At 47.8% G+C, this 15,096-nt stretch overlaps 1 protein-coding gene across 1 annotated transcript in view; it reads right to left on the reverse strand.

The window, feature by feature from the left end:
* The window catches only part of nid1a (nidogen 1a), a 171,624-nt gene that overhangs the window by 90,419 nt on the left and 66,109 nt on the right, over nucleotides 1-15,096 (reverse strand). The window contains exon 9 of the mRNA XM_072498519.1: nucleotides 261-404. Coding sequence (XP_072354620.1) covers nucleotides 261-404 — 144 coding nt within the window. The remainder of the gene's footprint in view (nucleotides 1-260; nucleotides 405-15,096) is intronic.

A 15,096-nucleotide genomic window follows, 5' to 3' on the forward strand; every position in this document is an offset into this window, starting at 1 on the left:
ATGTACATTCGGGAGAAAGAAATAGAAGGATGTGGTAATAGGGTGAGATGAAGTAGGGCGGGAGGAGGCTCATGTACATCAAACACTGGCACAAACCAGTTGGGTCAAATGGGCTTTGTGGTGTAAATCCGATGCAAAATAACCAATGTTTTGTTTGACTCCCAACATGACATCAATTCTGGTTCTATCCAACTTCAGTGATGAGCTAAAGGTATTATTTTAAAACAGATTATTGCACATTTTACTAGCTGCTTTCCTACCATAGCAGGTCTGGCCATTGCCGTAAAAGCCAGCAGAACATTCACAAGCGAACCGATTCCCCTGCTCTGGGCGACACGCAGCGTTAGTGTCACATCCATGGGTCCCAGTGTAGCACGGGTTCTGGTTTGGCGAACTTGAATCATCTGGAAGGTAGAAGAGAATTCAAATTTTGATTCAAATTAGCGCCCCACATACAACACCGTTCCAGGCTCTACTGCCTGTTCCACAGAAAAGAATAACATATAATATGGAGCAGTACGGTTAGCATTGCTGCCTCACGGCACCGAGGTCCCAGGTTCGATCCCGGCTCTGGGTCACTGTCCATGTGGAGTTTGCACATTCTCCCCGTGTTTGCGAGGGTTTCGCCCGCACAACACAAAGATGTGCAGGTTAGGTGGATTGGCCACGCTAAATTACCCTTAATTGGAAAAAATGAATTGGGTCTAAATTTATAAAACAAAAGAATAACATGTATCATTGTGTTGCTTATTTCACTTAAGCTGAACAACTCTCACAGGTTAAACAATATTTCCGACAGATTTTTAAATTTATTACACTTTCACAGCAATTTATGTAACTTAATCCATGATTCACTCTGTTCTTCCAGTCAACAACAATCTGCATTTATATATCGCCTTTAATGTAGTAAAACATCCCAACGCATTTCACAGAACATTATCAAACACAATTTGACTCTATGCCACCAAGATATTAAGACAAATAAACAAAAGTTTGGTCAAAGCGGTGCATTTTTAAATTGTGTCTTAAAGGAGTAGAGAGAGGGAATTCCAGACCTTTGGGTTGGAGACATGGCTGGTAACAGTAGAGCGATTAAAATCGCGAAGCTCAAGAAGTTAAAACTGGAGGGGCACAGCGATGTCTTTATTCAATCGAACATTTCAATGAAAACATTGTGCTAGAATGCAAATTATGCAGAGATTCCTGACTCTAGAATACAAACCGAGAGTCTCCTTGCAGTTCTGCAAAGTTGCTGACCAAATTAGTGTTCGGTTTCCAAATTTAGAACCAAGGAAAAAAGAGCAGGGATTGTCGGAGGTTGCACTGCACTTCAATAAAAAACAGTGTCGGGGTCATGTCGAAGCAAAAGTGGCACCATGACTGGAGGTCAAGAATGTGAACCAATTCGTCAGCTCACTGACATCCGGCACTGCAGGACCTCTTGCAGAAGACCATCTTGCACACAAGTTGTGGTAGAACTCTCACCTAGAGTTGAAAGGTCATGGGTTCAAACTCCACGCCAGGACACAAAATCTAGCCAGGACGAAGGGATTACTGCACTGTCAGCGGTGTCATCCTTCGGATTATACATTGCACTGAGGCACAGAATTGATGCAAAAGACTCCATGGTAATATTGGAAGAGCAAAGATGATCTCCCCGACGCCCTGATGAATATTGATCTCTCAACCAACATTATTAAAACAGACCCTTATCCCATCACTGTTTGTGGCAGCTTGTGATTTATTTACAATTTATTTTATTCTGATCTCTCTTTAGCTGACTGACTTGTTTAATAAACCTTGTCCATAATTGCCCGTCTGAACAATGAGATGTGTCTGTTCTCTTGCTTTCTGAAGTCAGGGAAACAATACGGTGGCACAAGATGTATTGAGCATTTTATTTACCAGGGTTGGTGTATGGTCATGAGTCTCACTGAAAATAAATAAATATCACAAAGCATATCACTTTCAAGTGTGCTCTTTGATGTTGAAGAAATATATTGGAGGCAAAAGCCTAAAAATATATCAGCACCGTTGGAGCCTCACAAACCAAACATGTGGCTAAACCAGTGACTGGAAAATATAGGTGAATAAGTGTTTAAATTTGAATTATAGATGAACTTCAGTTTGTCTATCAACAATTAAAAAACAGATGAACGTGTAGCTGAAGAGTTGGCGCAGGAGGGAGGGTTTTAATTCTTGGATCACTGGGTCCATTTCTGGGGAAGGTGGGACTTGCACAAGTGGGATGGTCTACATCAGAACCAGAGGGGACTAACATCCTTGCCAGCGGGTTTGCTAGTGCTGTTGGGAGGACTTTAAACTAATTCAGCAGGGGGAGAGGACACAGGCTGTTGGCAGAATAAGGACACAGCAGAAAACAGAAAAATAATCAAATCAGAGGGAATACAGATGTATTAAGTTTCAAGGGAGTACGGCAAGGCTGGATGGTCTCTACTTTAATGCAGGGAGTATTACAGGCTGAACGGATGGGTTAAGGGCGAGGATTGCCATGTGGAATTATGATATAGTAGCCATCATGGAGACGTGGTTGAGGAAGAGGCTGGACATAGAATCTTCAGGTGAAGCAGAGGAGAGATTAAAAGAGGAGGAGGAGGCATTGCATTATTAGTTAAGAAGTCAGTTACACTTCCGGTGATGGTGATGTGCTGAGTGGATGCACATCAGATGGCTCTCCGCCAAACCAGAACAAAACAGGCGCTTTTAGGCGAATTGTGCCCGAAAATCTGAAAAAAAATACCTGAACCTCAACTGAGAGGGGAAAAGATTAGACCCAGAATGCCAGCGAACGGGAGCAAGGGGTCGAATGGATGGCAGGAGCGGTGGAAAAGGTCACGAGCAGCAGATGGATGAGCCGGCGAGCTCACGAGGCGAGGGGGCCCAGCCACCCAAGAGAGAGGGAGGTCAACGACCCAAGCATCAGCCTCACCCCCAACAACCTGGAGGCAGAGGAAAGGCATTCCTTATGAAGGAACTGACTGCAATGAAAGAGCCAATAAGGGTCAAAATCCAGGTGTCAGTGACAGCAGCAATGGTCACCATGCAAAAAATGATCAACAGATTGGAAAAGAAGGTGGAAGCACAGAAAAAAACAATCCGCGAATTGAACAAAGCATCAACAGACCAATGACAGGATCGTCGCCCTGCAGACAGATGTTAAAAAGTTAGTGGCGGCCCAAGGGAGTTTAAAAGGGAAAGACGAGGAGCAAGAAAACAGATACCGACGCCAGAACATTCGGATCATGGGTCTGCCAGAAGGTATTGAGGGCAGGGAACTGACAGACTACACCCCCCAAATGCTGGGCAACCTAGTCGGGAGAAACAGCTTCCCCAACCCCCCGGAGATCGACAGAGTGCACAGGGGTCACTTAGGCCGAAATCCAAGGTAGGAGAACAACCAAGGGCGGTCATCTCGAAGCTAAACTGACACCAGAATCGTGAGAGGATCCTGAGGTGGGTGAGGCAGACCAAGGCAAGTACCCGGGAAGGACACAAAATCCAGGTATAGATATTGGGGCAGACTTAGCAAAACACAGGGCCGAATTTAATCAAGAACAGGGTACTATTCGGAATGCTGTTTCCAGCCAGGCGCTGGGTAGAAGCATTATGTTAACACACCGGCAGAGGCAAACGAGTTTGTGCAGAACAACGGCCTGGACAAGGGGCAGGCGAGGCAGCGATGAAGGCGGAACAGAGAAGGAAAGCGAAGAGATAGAGACTTCTTAGATACTTGATATGTTTGCGCGAGACTGTGCTGTCTCGCCCTGATCGAAAAGACCGGTCACAGGGAAGGACGAGGACAAGGGAATGCAGATGAGGGCGAGGTACAGGCAGAGAATGCGGACAGTCAGCTAGTGTAAGACAGGGGCAAGATCAGCCCCGGGAGAGGGGCCACCACACTAGCAGGGATAGTTAGCATGGGAAGTCAGACAGTAAGGGGGGCCGACTGCGGGTAAGAAAGGGCTGGGTGGGACAGACTCATGTTTCGGGACGAAGGCGAGGGGAGTAGCCAAACTGATCAGCAAGAGGACGGTTTTTACAGTGACAAGGACAGTTATGGACCCTGGGGGATGGTACGTCATGGTCAGCGATGTCCTGGATGGGGCACCGGTAGTCCTGCAAAAGGGGGGTGGGGGGGAGACTTCAACTGTGTACAGGACCCATTGACAGACCGATTGAGCCCCAGATCGGGGGAAAGGACGGGCATGGCTAGGGAACTGGGGCATTCATGGAGCAGATGGGGGCTGTGGACCCATGGCGATTTCTACACCCCGCTGAGAAGGAATTCTCGTTCTTTTTGCCGATGCACAAGGCATACACACGGATTTACTTCTTTGCAGTGGGAAAATCAGTGCTTCCAGATATAGTAAGAGCAGAATACTCCGCGATAGTCATCTCCGACCATGATCCACACTATATGGATGGGAGGTTGGAGACGGGCCGTGCCCAAGGCCCCACATGGAGGTTGGACATGGACCTTTCGGCTGATAAGGTCTTCTGCCAGAAAACATCACAGACCATAGGCGAGTGCACCACTAACACCAGAATGGTGAAGTCTCACCTTCCACGTTCTGAGAGGCACTGAAGGCGGTGATTAGGGGAGAGATTATGGCCTACAAGGCACATAGGTACAGGGAAGAGAGGGTGGCTAGGCAACAACTGATCGACTCCATCCTGAAGGTCGACAGAAAGTATTCTGAGGCCTCGACCATAGAGCTACTGGCCGAGAGGAAAAAGCTACAAATGGACTTTAACCTACTATCCACCAGGAAGGTAGTGCACCAACTCTGCCAGTCATGGGGCATCTTCTACAAACACGAGGGAACCTTCTACGAACAAGGAGAAAATGCTAGCCGCCCGTTGGCTCACCAGCTGAGAAAGTAGGCAGCCACAAGGGAGACAGCGCAGGTGAAGGACAGCAGAGGCAGACTGGTGGCTGAACCAACAAAGGTCAACCAAGCATGGGAGACATTCTAACAACGGCTGTACACCTCCGAGCCCCCCAAAGGGGATGAAACAGTTCCTCGATGGACTGGACATGCCAGTCATGGGGGGAACGAGAGACAGAGGGAGCTGGAAGCACCAATAGGACTGAGAGAGCATCAACTCCACGCAGGCGAAGATGGCACCGGGATCCAACGGGTTCCTGGCTGATTTCTACAAAACATTCGCACCAGCCCTGGCCCCAGACCTGGAAACATTTGCAGAGTCACTAGCAAAGGGCACCCTGCCTTCAACGCTACCACAGGCCACAATATCGATGATACCCGAAAAAGACAAAGACCCGACGGAATGCGGATCACATAGACCCATTTTGACACTTAATGTAAGCGCGAAAATACTTGTGAAAGTCCTGGCTAAAAGACTGGGGAACTGTGTAACAGAGGTGGTCGCAAGAGGACTAGACAGGCTTTGTCAAGGGTAGACAGCTAACTGAGAACATCAAGCGGCTACGTAATGTAATAATGACACCAGAGGTGATAGTCTCCCTGGACGCCGAAAAGGCCTTCGACAGAGTTGAATGGAAGTACCTCAGAGGTACTGGAGCGGTTTAGGAATAGGGTTCACCTTGTAGATGAAACTCCTGTATAACACCTCCAAGCAGAGCGTTCAGACCAACAGCACCATCTCAGAATACTTCCAGCTGCACAGAGGTACAAGGCAGGGATGTCCACAGTCCCAGCTCTGGCAATCGAACCCCTGGCGATCGCCCTGCGAGGTGCAAAAGGCTGGATGGGCATCCGAAGAGGAGGCAGAGAACACAGTCTCACTCTCCTCTACATCTTGGACCCACAGAACGGCCTGAAAGTAATCTAGAAGCTCATGGCAGAGTTTGGGACCGTCTCGGGCTGCAAATTCGACCTGGGCAAGAGCGAGGCATTTCTGGTGAACGGAAGAGGGTCTGTGCTGGAGGGTCTACCATTCAAACTAGCCCAAAGCAAATTCTGCTAACTGGGGACTCCGATAGCCCACCACTGGACACGGATCCACAAGTGGAATCTGACCAGTCTGACAGAGGAAGTTAAAAAGGACCTACAGAGATGGGATGCACTCCTGCTTTCCCTGGTGGGAAGGGTGCAGATGATTAAGGTGAACGTACTGTCGAGGTTCCTTTTTCTGTTCAGATCCATACCGAACTTCATCCCCAAGGTCTTTTTCCAAGGGTTAGACAAAATGATCATGGCATTTGTGTGAGGGGGAAAAGAACCCAAGGATCCTAAGCTGACACTGCAAAGGATGAAAACCATGAGCGGCCTGGCCCTACCGAACCTACAATATACCACTGGGCGGCCACAACCGAGAGGGCGAGGGGATGGATACGAGAACCCAACTCAGAATGGGTGAGGCTGGAGGAGTCATCGAGCAACGAAAATGACCCTCCGGGCCCTCACCATGCAGTGCTCCCAACCCCACCGGCAAAGTACACATCCTGTCCAGTGGTGGTAGCCTCATTAAGGACATGGAACCAAATGAGGCAGCATTTCATTTTAACCGAGATGACCTTCATGACCCCCATGTACGGCAACCACAAATTTCCAACAGCCGTGCTCGACGTCACCTTCCACAAATGGAGACAGGACGGGGGAATGCCAGCAGTCAGAGACTTTTACATAGGGGACAGACTCACCACCTTGGACGAAGTGACGGAAGATCTGGAATTACCGCCCGGACAGGAACTCCAGCAGCTCCAAATTAAGCACTTTCTCCGCAAGGACACAGCAAGATACCCTAGGGCCCCGAGAGACTGGAAGAACTAATAAACATGGACAGCAAGGAGAGGGGAAACTGTGGGGACATCTATGGATGGTTGCTGGAAAGGGGAAGGGCACCATTGGATGGGGCTAGACAGAAATGGGAGGACAAATTGGGGACGGAAGTGGGTTGAGGTCTCTGGAGCGAAGCACTGAGTCGGGCCAACTCGACCTACTCCTGCGCAAGACTAAGTCTCATGCAGTTTAAAGTGATATACAGAGCACACCAAACCAGAACCCAGATCAACAGGTTCTTCCTGGAGGTGGAGGATAAATGCGAACGGAGCCAGGGAGGTCTGGCGAACCACGCCCACATGTTATGGGCCTGCCCCAGACGGAGGAGAGTAGATAGGAACACATACACTAGAGAGGAGCAGGGGGGGTGGGTGGGGGGGGGGGGGGGGGGGACCCAAGGGAACTGCAGAGAGAGAAACATGGGGGTGGGGGTTGAAGGGAGGAGGCGAGGGGGCAGGAAACCTCCCCCCCCCCAGAACACACAAGCACAACAACTATAACACAGAAGAGAGGAGCATAGCACAGTAGTATGACACAGTAGTATGACACCCAGGGTGAAGGTTGGTGCCAGCGAAGAACCAGACTACCAAAGGAGTCAGTTACTGGAGTAAGGCGAGATAATATCTCGGAGAGGGCATCAAATTAAGCTTTGTGGGTAGAGTTTATGCTGCAATTGTATAGGGTGTTGGTGAGGCGCATCTGGAGTATTGTGTTCAGTTTTGGTCTCCTTACCCGAGAAAGGACATATTGGCACTGGAGGGAGTGCAGAGGAGATTCACTAGGTTGATCCCAGAGTTGAGGGGATTAGACTGGGACTGTACTCATTGGAGTTTAGAAGGATGCGGGGGGATCTTATGGAAACATATAAAATTATGAAGGGAATAGATAGGATAAATGCGGGCAGGTTGTTTCCACTAGTCGGGGAAAGCAGAACTAGGGGGCATAGCCTCAAAATAAGGGGAAGTAGATTTAGAACGGAGTGTAGGAGGAACTTCTTCACCCAAAGGGTTGTGAATCTCTGGAATTCCTTGCCCAGTGAAGCAGTTGAGGCTCCTTCTTTAAACGTTTTTAAGAAAAAGATAGATACCTTTCTAAAGAATAAAGGGATTTGGGGATATGGTGTATGGGCCGGAGAGTGGAGCTGAGTCCACAAAGATCAGCTATGATCTCATTAAATGGCGGAGCAGGCTCGAGGGGCCAGATGGCCTACTCCTGTTCCTGGTTCTTATGTTTAGGAAGAAGAATCACCCACATTGCTAGGTGCTTATTATAAACACCAGATAGTCAGCGGGAAATGTGTGTGTAAACTGCAGGGGTGTGTAAAAATAACAATAGTGTGATTTCAACTTCCGCAACATTAATTGGGATAGTCATAGTGTTAGCGCTTAGATGGAGTGGAATTCTAAAATGCATACAGGAGAACTTTTTACATCAAAACGTAGATGGTCCAACAAGGGATGGCACAGCATTGGACAAAGAAATAGACAAGTTGCAAAAAAAGTTTTGGATTGGGGTAGAGTGGATTTTAGTAAAATAAGGCAGGTCTGGCCAAGGTAGACTGGGAAGAATTACTTATGGGGAAATCTACAGAAGAGCAGTGGGGGACATTCAAAAAAGGAAATGGGAAGAGTACAGACCCAGCATGCTCCCTCTAGGGTGATGGGAAGGAGTAACAAGTCCAGAGAACCATGGATGATCAGAGACATTCAGGATACGATATCCTGATATCAAGAAGAAAAAGAGAGGCTTTTAAGTACAAGAGGAGCAAATCAGCGGAGGCATTAGTGCAGGATGGAATTTAAGAAAGCAAATAGGGGATACGAGAACTCTGACTGGTAAAAATAGGGAAAATCGCACCACAGTCTAAGTATATTAATGGGAAGAGGATAACCAGGGAATGAGTAGGGCCCATTAAGGACCAAGGGGGCAATCTGTGGGTGGAGCCAGAGGCCATGTGTAGGGTGTTAAGTGAATGCTTCACCTCTGCCTTCACCCCAGAGAATGAGGATGTAGATATGGAACTCCGCGAGAGAGGGACTGCAGAGGTTCTTGAGCAAATTGCCATAGAGAGTGACAAAGCACTGGAGGTGTTGGCAGACTTAAAAATGGACAAATTTCCAGGTCCAGATGAATTGTGTCCCGGCTGAGAGTAGGAGGCGAAAGAGGAGATTATAGGGGTTCTCACCCAATTTTTAATTATGCTCTAGCCACAGGGGAGGTGCCAGAGGACTGGAGAATAGATAACATGGTTCGACTATTTAAGGAGGTTTGTAGAGATAAGCCAGGGAACGTCAGTGGTAGGGAAACTATTGGAACACATTCTGAAGAGAATTGATCTCCACTTGGAGAGGCAAGCTTTGGTTAGGGACAGTCAGAGTCAGAGGGAGGTCATGCATAACAAATTTGATTGAATTTTGAGAGGAGGGGACCAGGTGTGTAGATGAGGGTAGCGCAGTTGATATGGATTTCAGAGAAGCCTTGAACAAGGTCCCACATGGGAGACTTATAAGAAGGCAAATGCATGTGGGATAAAGGGTAATTTGATGACGTGGATTGAAAATTAACTTAGTTGCAGGAGACAGATCTGTGGTGACAGATGGCAGTGACTGGAAGCCAGTGTCCAGTGGCATACCACAGGGATCTGTGCTGGCTCCTCTATTATTCTTTGGAAGGAGTAATTTGACAAGGAGGTATTCAAAGAACAGCATGACACTGGGAAGTTCTGAGGAACAAAGGGACCTTGGCGAGTTTGTCCGTAGATCTCAGAAGTTGAGAGGGTAGGTTAATAGGGTGGTGATAAAGGCATATGGCACACTTGCCTTTATCAATTGGGGCTGAGATTACAAAAGCAGGGAGATCATGATGGAGTTGTATAGAACTTTGGTGAGGCTACAGCTATGTGCAATTCTGGTTGCACATTACAGGAAGGATGTGGTTGCACTGGAGGGGGTGCAGAGAAGATTCACCAGGATGTTGCCTGGGGTGGAACATTTGGGGTACGAAGAGAGGTTGGATAGGCTTGGGTTGTTTTTGCTGGAGCAGAGAAGACAGAGGACAATCTGATTGAGGTGTAGAAGATTATGAGGGACGAGGACAGAGTGGATAGGGAGCAGCTGTCCCCCTTAGTTGAAGGGTCAGTCACAAGGAGACAAGTTCAAGGTGACGGACAAGAGGTTTAGGGGGGGAATGTGAAGAAAAACCATTTTTACCCAGAGGGTCGTGATGATTTGGAATGCACTGCCTGGGAGGGTGATAGAAGCGGAGTGCCTCACATCCTTTAAAAAGTACCTGGCTGAGCACTTGGTAGGTCATAACATTCAAGGCTATGAACCAAGTGCTGGCAAATGGGATTAGGTAGGTAAATCAGGTGTTTTTCATCTGTCGGTGCAGACTAGGATTGGGCGAAGGGCCTCTTCTGCACTGTATTTGTGATTATGAGACATATTCCTCTTGGTATCATAACCAGAGAGTTAATCTGCCAGCCTTATGACAATCCCTGTTCCCACCCCCCATGGATTCTATGAGCCAACCATTTATATATCCTGGGCAAAGCATTTCCACTGATTCCACGTTTCTTTTATTTCCAGTACCAGCCTTTGATACAAAAGCCTTATCAAAATCGAATCAATTGCCTTATCCCTATCAAATTATTTTGTTACATTCTCAAAGATCACCAGTTAGGTTGAGAAGACCACCTCTTCAAAGGCCCACATTGACAATCTTTTGATTTTATTTCTATCCAAATGATCCATGACCTGATCTTTAATAATGGTTTCCATAACTTTACCCACAATGGACATCAAACTCACTGGTCTGTAATTTCCTGGGGCAGTACCTCTGCAGTACTTACTCCCTTAATAGTGTACTGAATTATCAGCTGAGATTTTGAGCTCCAGCCCTGAATGTAGCTTGAACCCTGGGAGCTGCTGATTTCAGGAAAGCGCACTACAAACTAAGTCAAGCTGAAACACAGGACAATGTTAAAGAACTGTGAAATAATAGTATTCAGACATCTTGTTGGCTTACTTCCAATAAACAATAGGTGGTACGTAAAAATAATTTGTTGGTTTGTTCAATTCAATCTCCATCAACATTCTTGCACTCAAACAAAGTAGTTACGATTTATACAGGTAAGTAAAACACAGTGATCAGCGACCTTAGACACAGCTTCAGTAAAACTGAATCACATTGCTGCTCATTAAGCAACACTCAAGATTCTTGACATATCTGTTATCAACACAGATTGCAGGTTACCCATGCCTTGGTTATGAAATCAGTTCTGGCTTTGCACTGAAGTATTTATCCACATTGCCCAAGTTAGCTTTAAATTGCACAGTTTTGTAGAAAGGACAGAAACTTGCCATTTCATTGAACCAAGCACCACAGAAGGGGCCCACTTGACCCATCGTGATCGCCCCACCTCTTTGAAAGAGGTATCCAGTTAGTCCCATTTCCCTACAAAGGTTTCCTTTTCTCGCATTTATCTATTTCCATTTTGAAAGTTACAACCGAATCTGCTTCCACCACCCTTTCATGATGTACATTGCTGATGTTAACTCCCTGAATAAAGATAATTCCCCCATCACTCATCTGGTTCTTTTGCTAAGTATCTTAAATCTGCTTCACCTGTTTAGTAAAGTCGCCACAGTCCCAGTTGATCATAGGCTGCTGCTTACCCATTTGAGGGGGAAGAGTTGACTGGTGGCAATTTAACCAGAGGATTGCCACACCTCAGGCGAGGGACAAGATTGAGAAGTTGGACCTTCATGAATAACCTCAGCCGGGACAATGATTGAACCCGCGCTGTTGGCCTGGCTCTGCATTACAAACTAGCTGTCCAGCCAACTGAGCTAAACCGGGTTCAGGCCCGCCCACTCATTCAGTCCACAGTTTTTCCCCTGATGGCCGAGGCCCGTCAGGCCTTCAACCGCAGAAAGGCTGACATCGCCACGACCACGATGCACGCAGTCGACGAGTCCCTCCCATTTCAGATCGAGAGCGATGCATCGGACGTAGCTCTGGCCGCCACCCTCAACCAGACGGGCAGGCCCGTGGCCTTCTTTTCCCGCACCCTCCATGCCTCCGAAATTCGGCACTCCTCTGTTGAAAAGGAGGCCCAAGCCATTGTGGAAGCTGTGCGACATTGGAGGCATTACCTGGCCGGCAGGAGATTCACTCTCCTCACTGACCAATGGTCAGTTGCCTTCATGTTCAATAACACACAGCGGGGCAAGATCAAAAATGACAAGGTCTTGAGGTGGAGGATCGAGCTCTCCACCTATAATTATGAGATTTTGTATCCCCCGGGGAAGCTCAACGTGCCCCCTGACACCCTATCCCGCGGTACATGTGCCAGCGCAAAGTGGGCCGACTCCGGGCTCTCCACTGTGACCTCTGCCACCTGGGGGTCACACAGTTCTTCCATTTCATCGAGGCCCGCAACCTGCCCTACTCCATTGAGGAGGTCAGGACCGTCACCAGAGATTGCCAGGTCTGCGCTGAGTGCAAGCCGCACTTCTACAGGCCAGATCGAGCGCACCTGGTGAAGGGCTCCCGCCCCTTTGAACGCCTCAACATGGACTTCAAAGGGCCCCTCCCCTCCACCGGCCGCAACCCGTACTTTCTGAACGTGGTTGATGAGTACTCCCGGTTCCCTTTCGCCATCCCATGGCCCGATATGACTTCTGCAACGGTCATTAAAGCCCTCCACAGCATCTTCACTCTATTTGGTTTCTCCACCTCATCCACAGCGATCGGGGATCCGCTTTTATGAGTGATGAGCTGCATCAGTTCCTGCTCAGCAAGGGCATTGCCTCGAGCAAGACGACCAGCTACAACCCCAGGGGAAACAGGCAGGTGGAGAGGGAGAACAGGATGGTCTGGAAGGCCGTCCTGCTGGCCCTGCAGTCTAAAGATCTCCCGGTCTCCCGCTGACAGGAGGTCCTCCCCGACGCGCTCCACTCCATCCGATCGCTCCTCTGCACCGCGACCAACGAGACCCCTCACGAATTTGTGTTTGCCTTCCCCAGGAAGTCCACCTCCGGGGTCTCGCTCCCAACATGGCTAACAGTTCCCGTCCTCCTTCGCAAGCATGTGTGGACCCATAAGTCAGACCCCTTGGTCGAAAGAGTCCACCTCCTACACGCGAACCCGCAGTACGCCTACGTGGCACATCCCGACAGGCGCCAGGACACAGTCTCCCTCCGGGACCTGGCACTCGCTGGATCCCCACCCATGGCCCCCAACCTGACATTGCTGCCCCCCCCCCCCTGCCCCGGTTGTCTCATTCACCCCTGCACCACTCACCCTCCCTCCAGCGAACCTCACCGCAGCCCCCGCCCCAGGAGGAGCCGTCCTCCAACTGGTTCCACTCAGGGGTGAAGAAGACGAGGACAACACGCTCCCGGAGTCACACCACCCACATCACCACCAGGACTGAGGCGATCACAGAGGAGGGTCAAGGCCCCCGACAGACTGAACTTGGAATGGTTTTCCACCACCCCCGCCGGACTCTTTTTTTTAAAAAACAGGGGGTGAATGTGGTAGTCACCACTAGCAGTATTATATGTATTGTGGTAAGGCACGTATAATAGAGGTACATGGGTAAATCCCTGCCTGTTGGCTCCGCCCAGTAGGGGGCGTATAAATGTGCGCGCTCGCCGGTGCTGCAGCCATTCTGGTTTCAGCTACAGGAGGCACCACATCTTTGCTCAATAAAGCCTCGATTATTCCACTACTCTCGTCTTTGTGATAATTGATTGTGCATCACCAAGCAAAAACTAACGTAGTTTGTAACAGTACCAATCCTGCCTGACATTGCCTGCTCCATTAATACTTCCATTAGCACAGGTGTGCAGGAAGCTCAGAATATTGATAGCAGAGGCAATAACAACTGGAATTATAATCAATCAACCAGTGTTGCTGAAAGTTGGTATAACCTTATTCAAATTTGAGGTGAACTGAGACAGAGAAAATTTAACTACAGAATTGAGGTGATTTCGGCACTTCACTTTCAGAGAACATGGACCTTCATCGGTTTTACAATTTATTGCAATGCAGCCTAACAGTTCCACTCCTCACCATGATGTGAATGAAGCAGCAGCTGAAGAACTATTTGTGGGTTCTCCATAAGCAAGTGGGCTGCTTTGTTGCATTTAGTTTCATCCCCTGTAATTTACTGGCAAAATAGTAATTTAGAGTAACCAAAATTCGGATCTAATTGCGCTCAACAATGTTTTGCGCCTTTTTTTTTTAAATTGAAGAAAAGCTTCCTTTTCCTCAATTACTCTGACCAGAAAAGACATTTCCCCTCAGGGCACCTTTGCAGGAAATCCCACACTGGGCCTCTTAATAACTCAAAACCAACAAATGCCTCTTACATGTTTTACAAGCTTGATAGGAAACATGCTGTGGAATAAAGAAAGGCTGTTCAGAGGATGTAAACTGAGCTTGGCTTATGCAGAGAGAGACAGCATTTTGCACGAGTCAATTAAATGGAAATATCAAGTAATTAAAATTTTAGCTTTAAATGCAAATTTTGCTCCACATTCAGACTCTTTATCCTATAAAAGAAAGATGCACTTATACCTTGCCTTTCACAAGTTCAGGTCACCCCCAAAATATTTTACAGCCAGCAATGTGGACATTGTTGCAATGTAGAAAACTGCGCACAACAAGCTCCCACAAACAGCAATGCGATAACGGTCAGATACGTTTTAGCTAGATTGGTTGCAAGTTAATATTGGGCAATACAATGTGGAGAACTTCCCTACTCTTCTTCAAAATAGTGGGATCTATTTCATTCACCCTGGAACGCAAAGAGGATCAGGGGAGGGACAGCCTGGACTTCGCACTCATGTTCCTGGGACAGACTGACAGGCACATACGCCCGCAAGCACACATTACCTCCTTCATGTTGCTGGGAAGATAATGTTGCTAACTCTTCACTATACCAATGTAACAATTCTATAAACTCTAAACCAGAAGCAATACATCAGTTGAGATCGATGATTCTATGATTCTATGAGATGGAACCACCTCACAAACACAGATCAAACAATAGGAATTTTCAACACTTTGAATCTTCATTATTTGTATTATCTTTTACAACTGAATAATTGACGCACCAGCTCGGAGCCAAGTGGTTTAATGTATGGGAAAAAGTGCATTTTTGAAATAATTTTTAGTTTTCCATTATTCTCGAACGATTAGACAGTGAGGGTTAGATCAGTAGGAGGGGAATACACCAAGTCGACATGCTAAGTATAAACCCTTAAATGGAGTCACATGGCTGATGGACATTTTAAAC

This window comes from Scyliorhinus torazame, chromosome 4 (assembly GCF_047496885.1).
Source record: "Scyliorhinus torazame isolate Kashiwa2021f chromosome 4, sScyTor2.1, whole genome shotgun sequence".
NCBI lineage: Eukaryota > Metazoa > Chordata > Chondrichthyes > Carcharhiniformes > Scyliorhinidae > Scyliorhinus > Scyliorhinus torazame.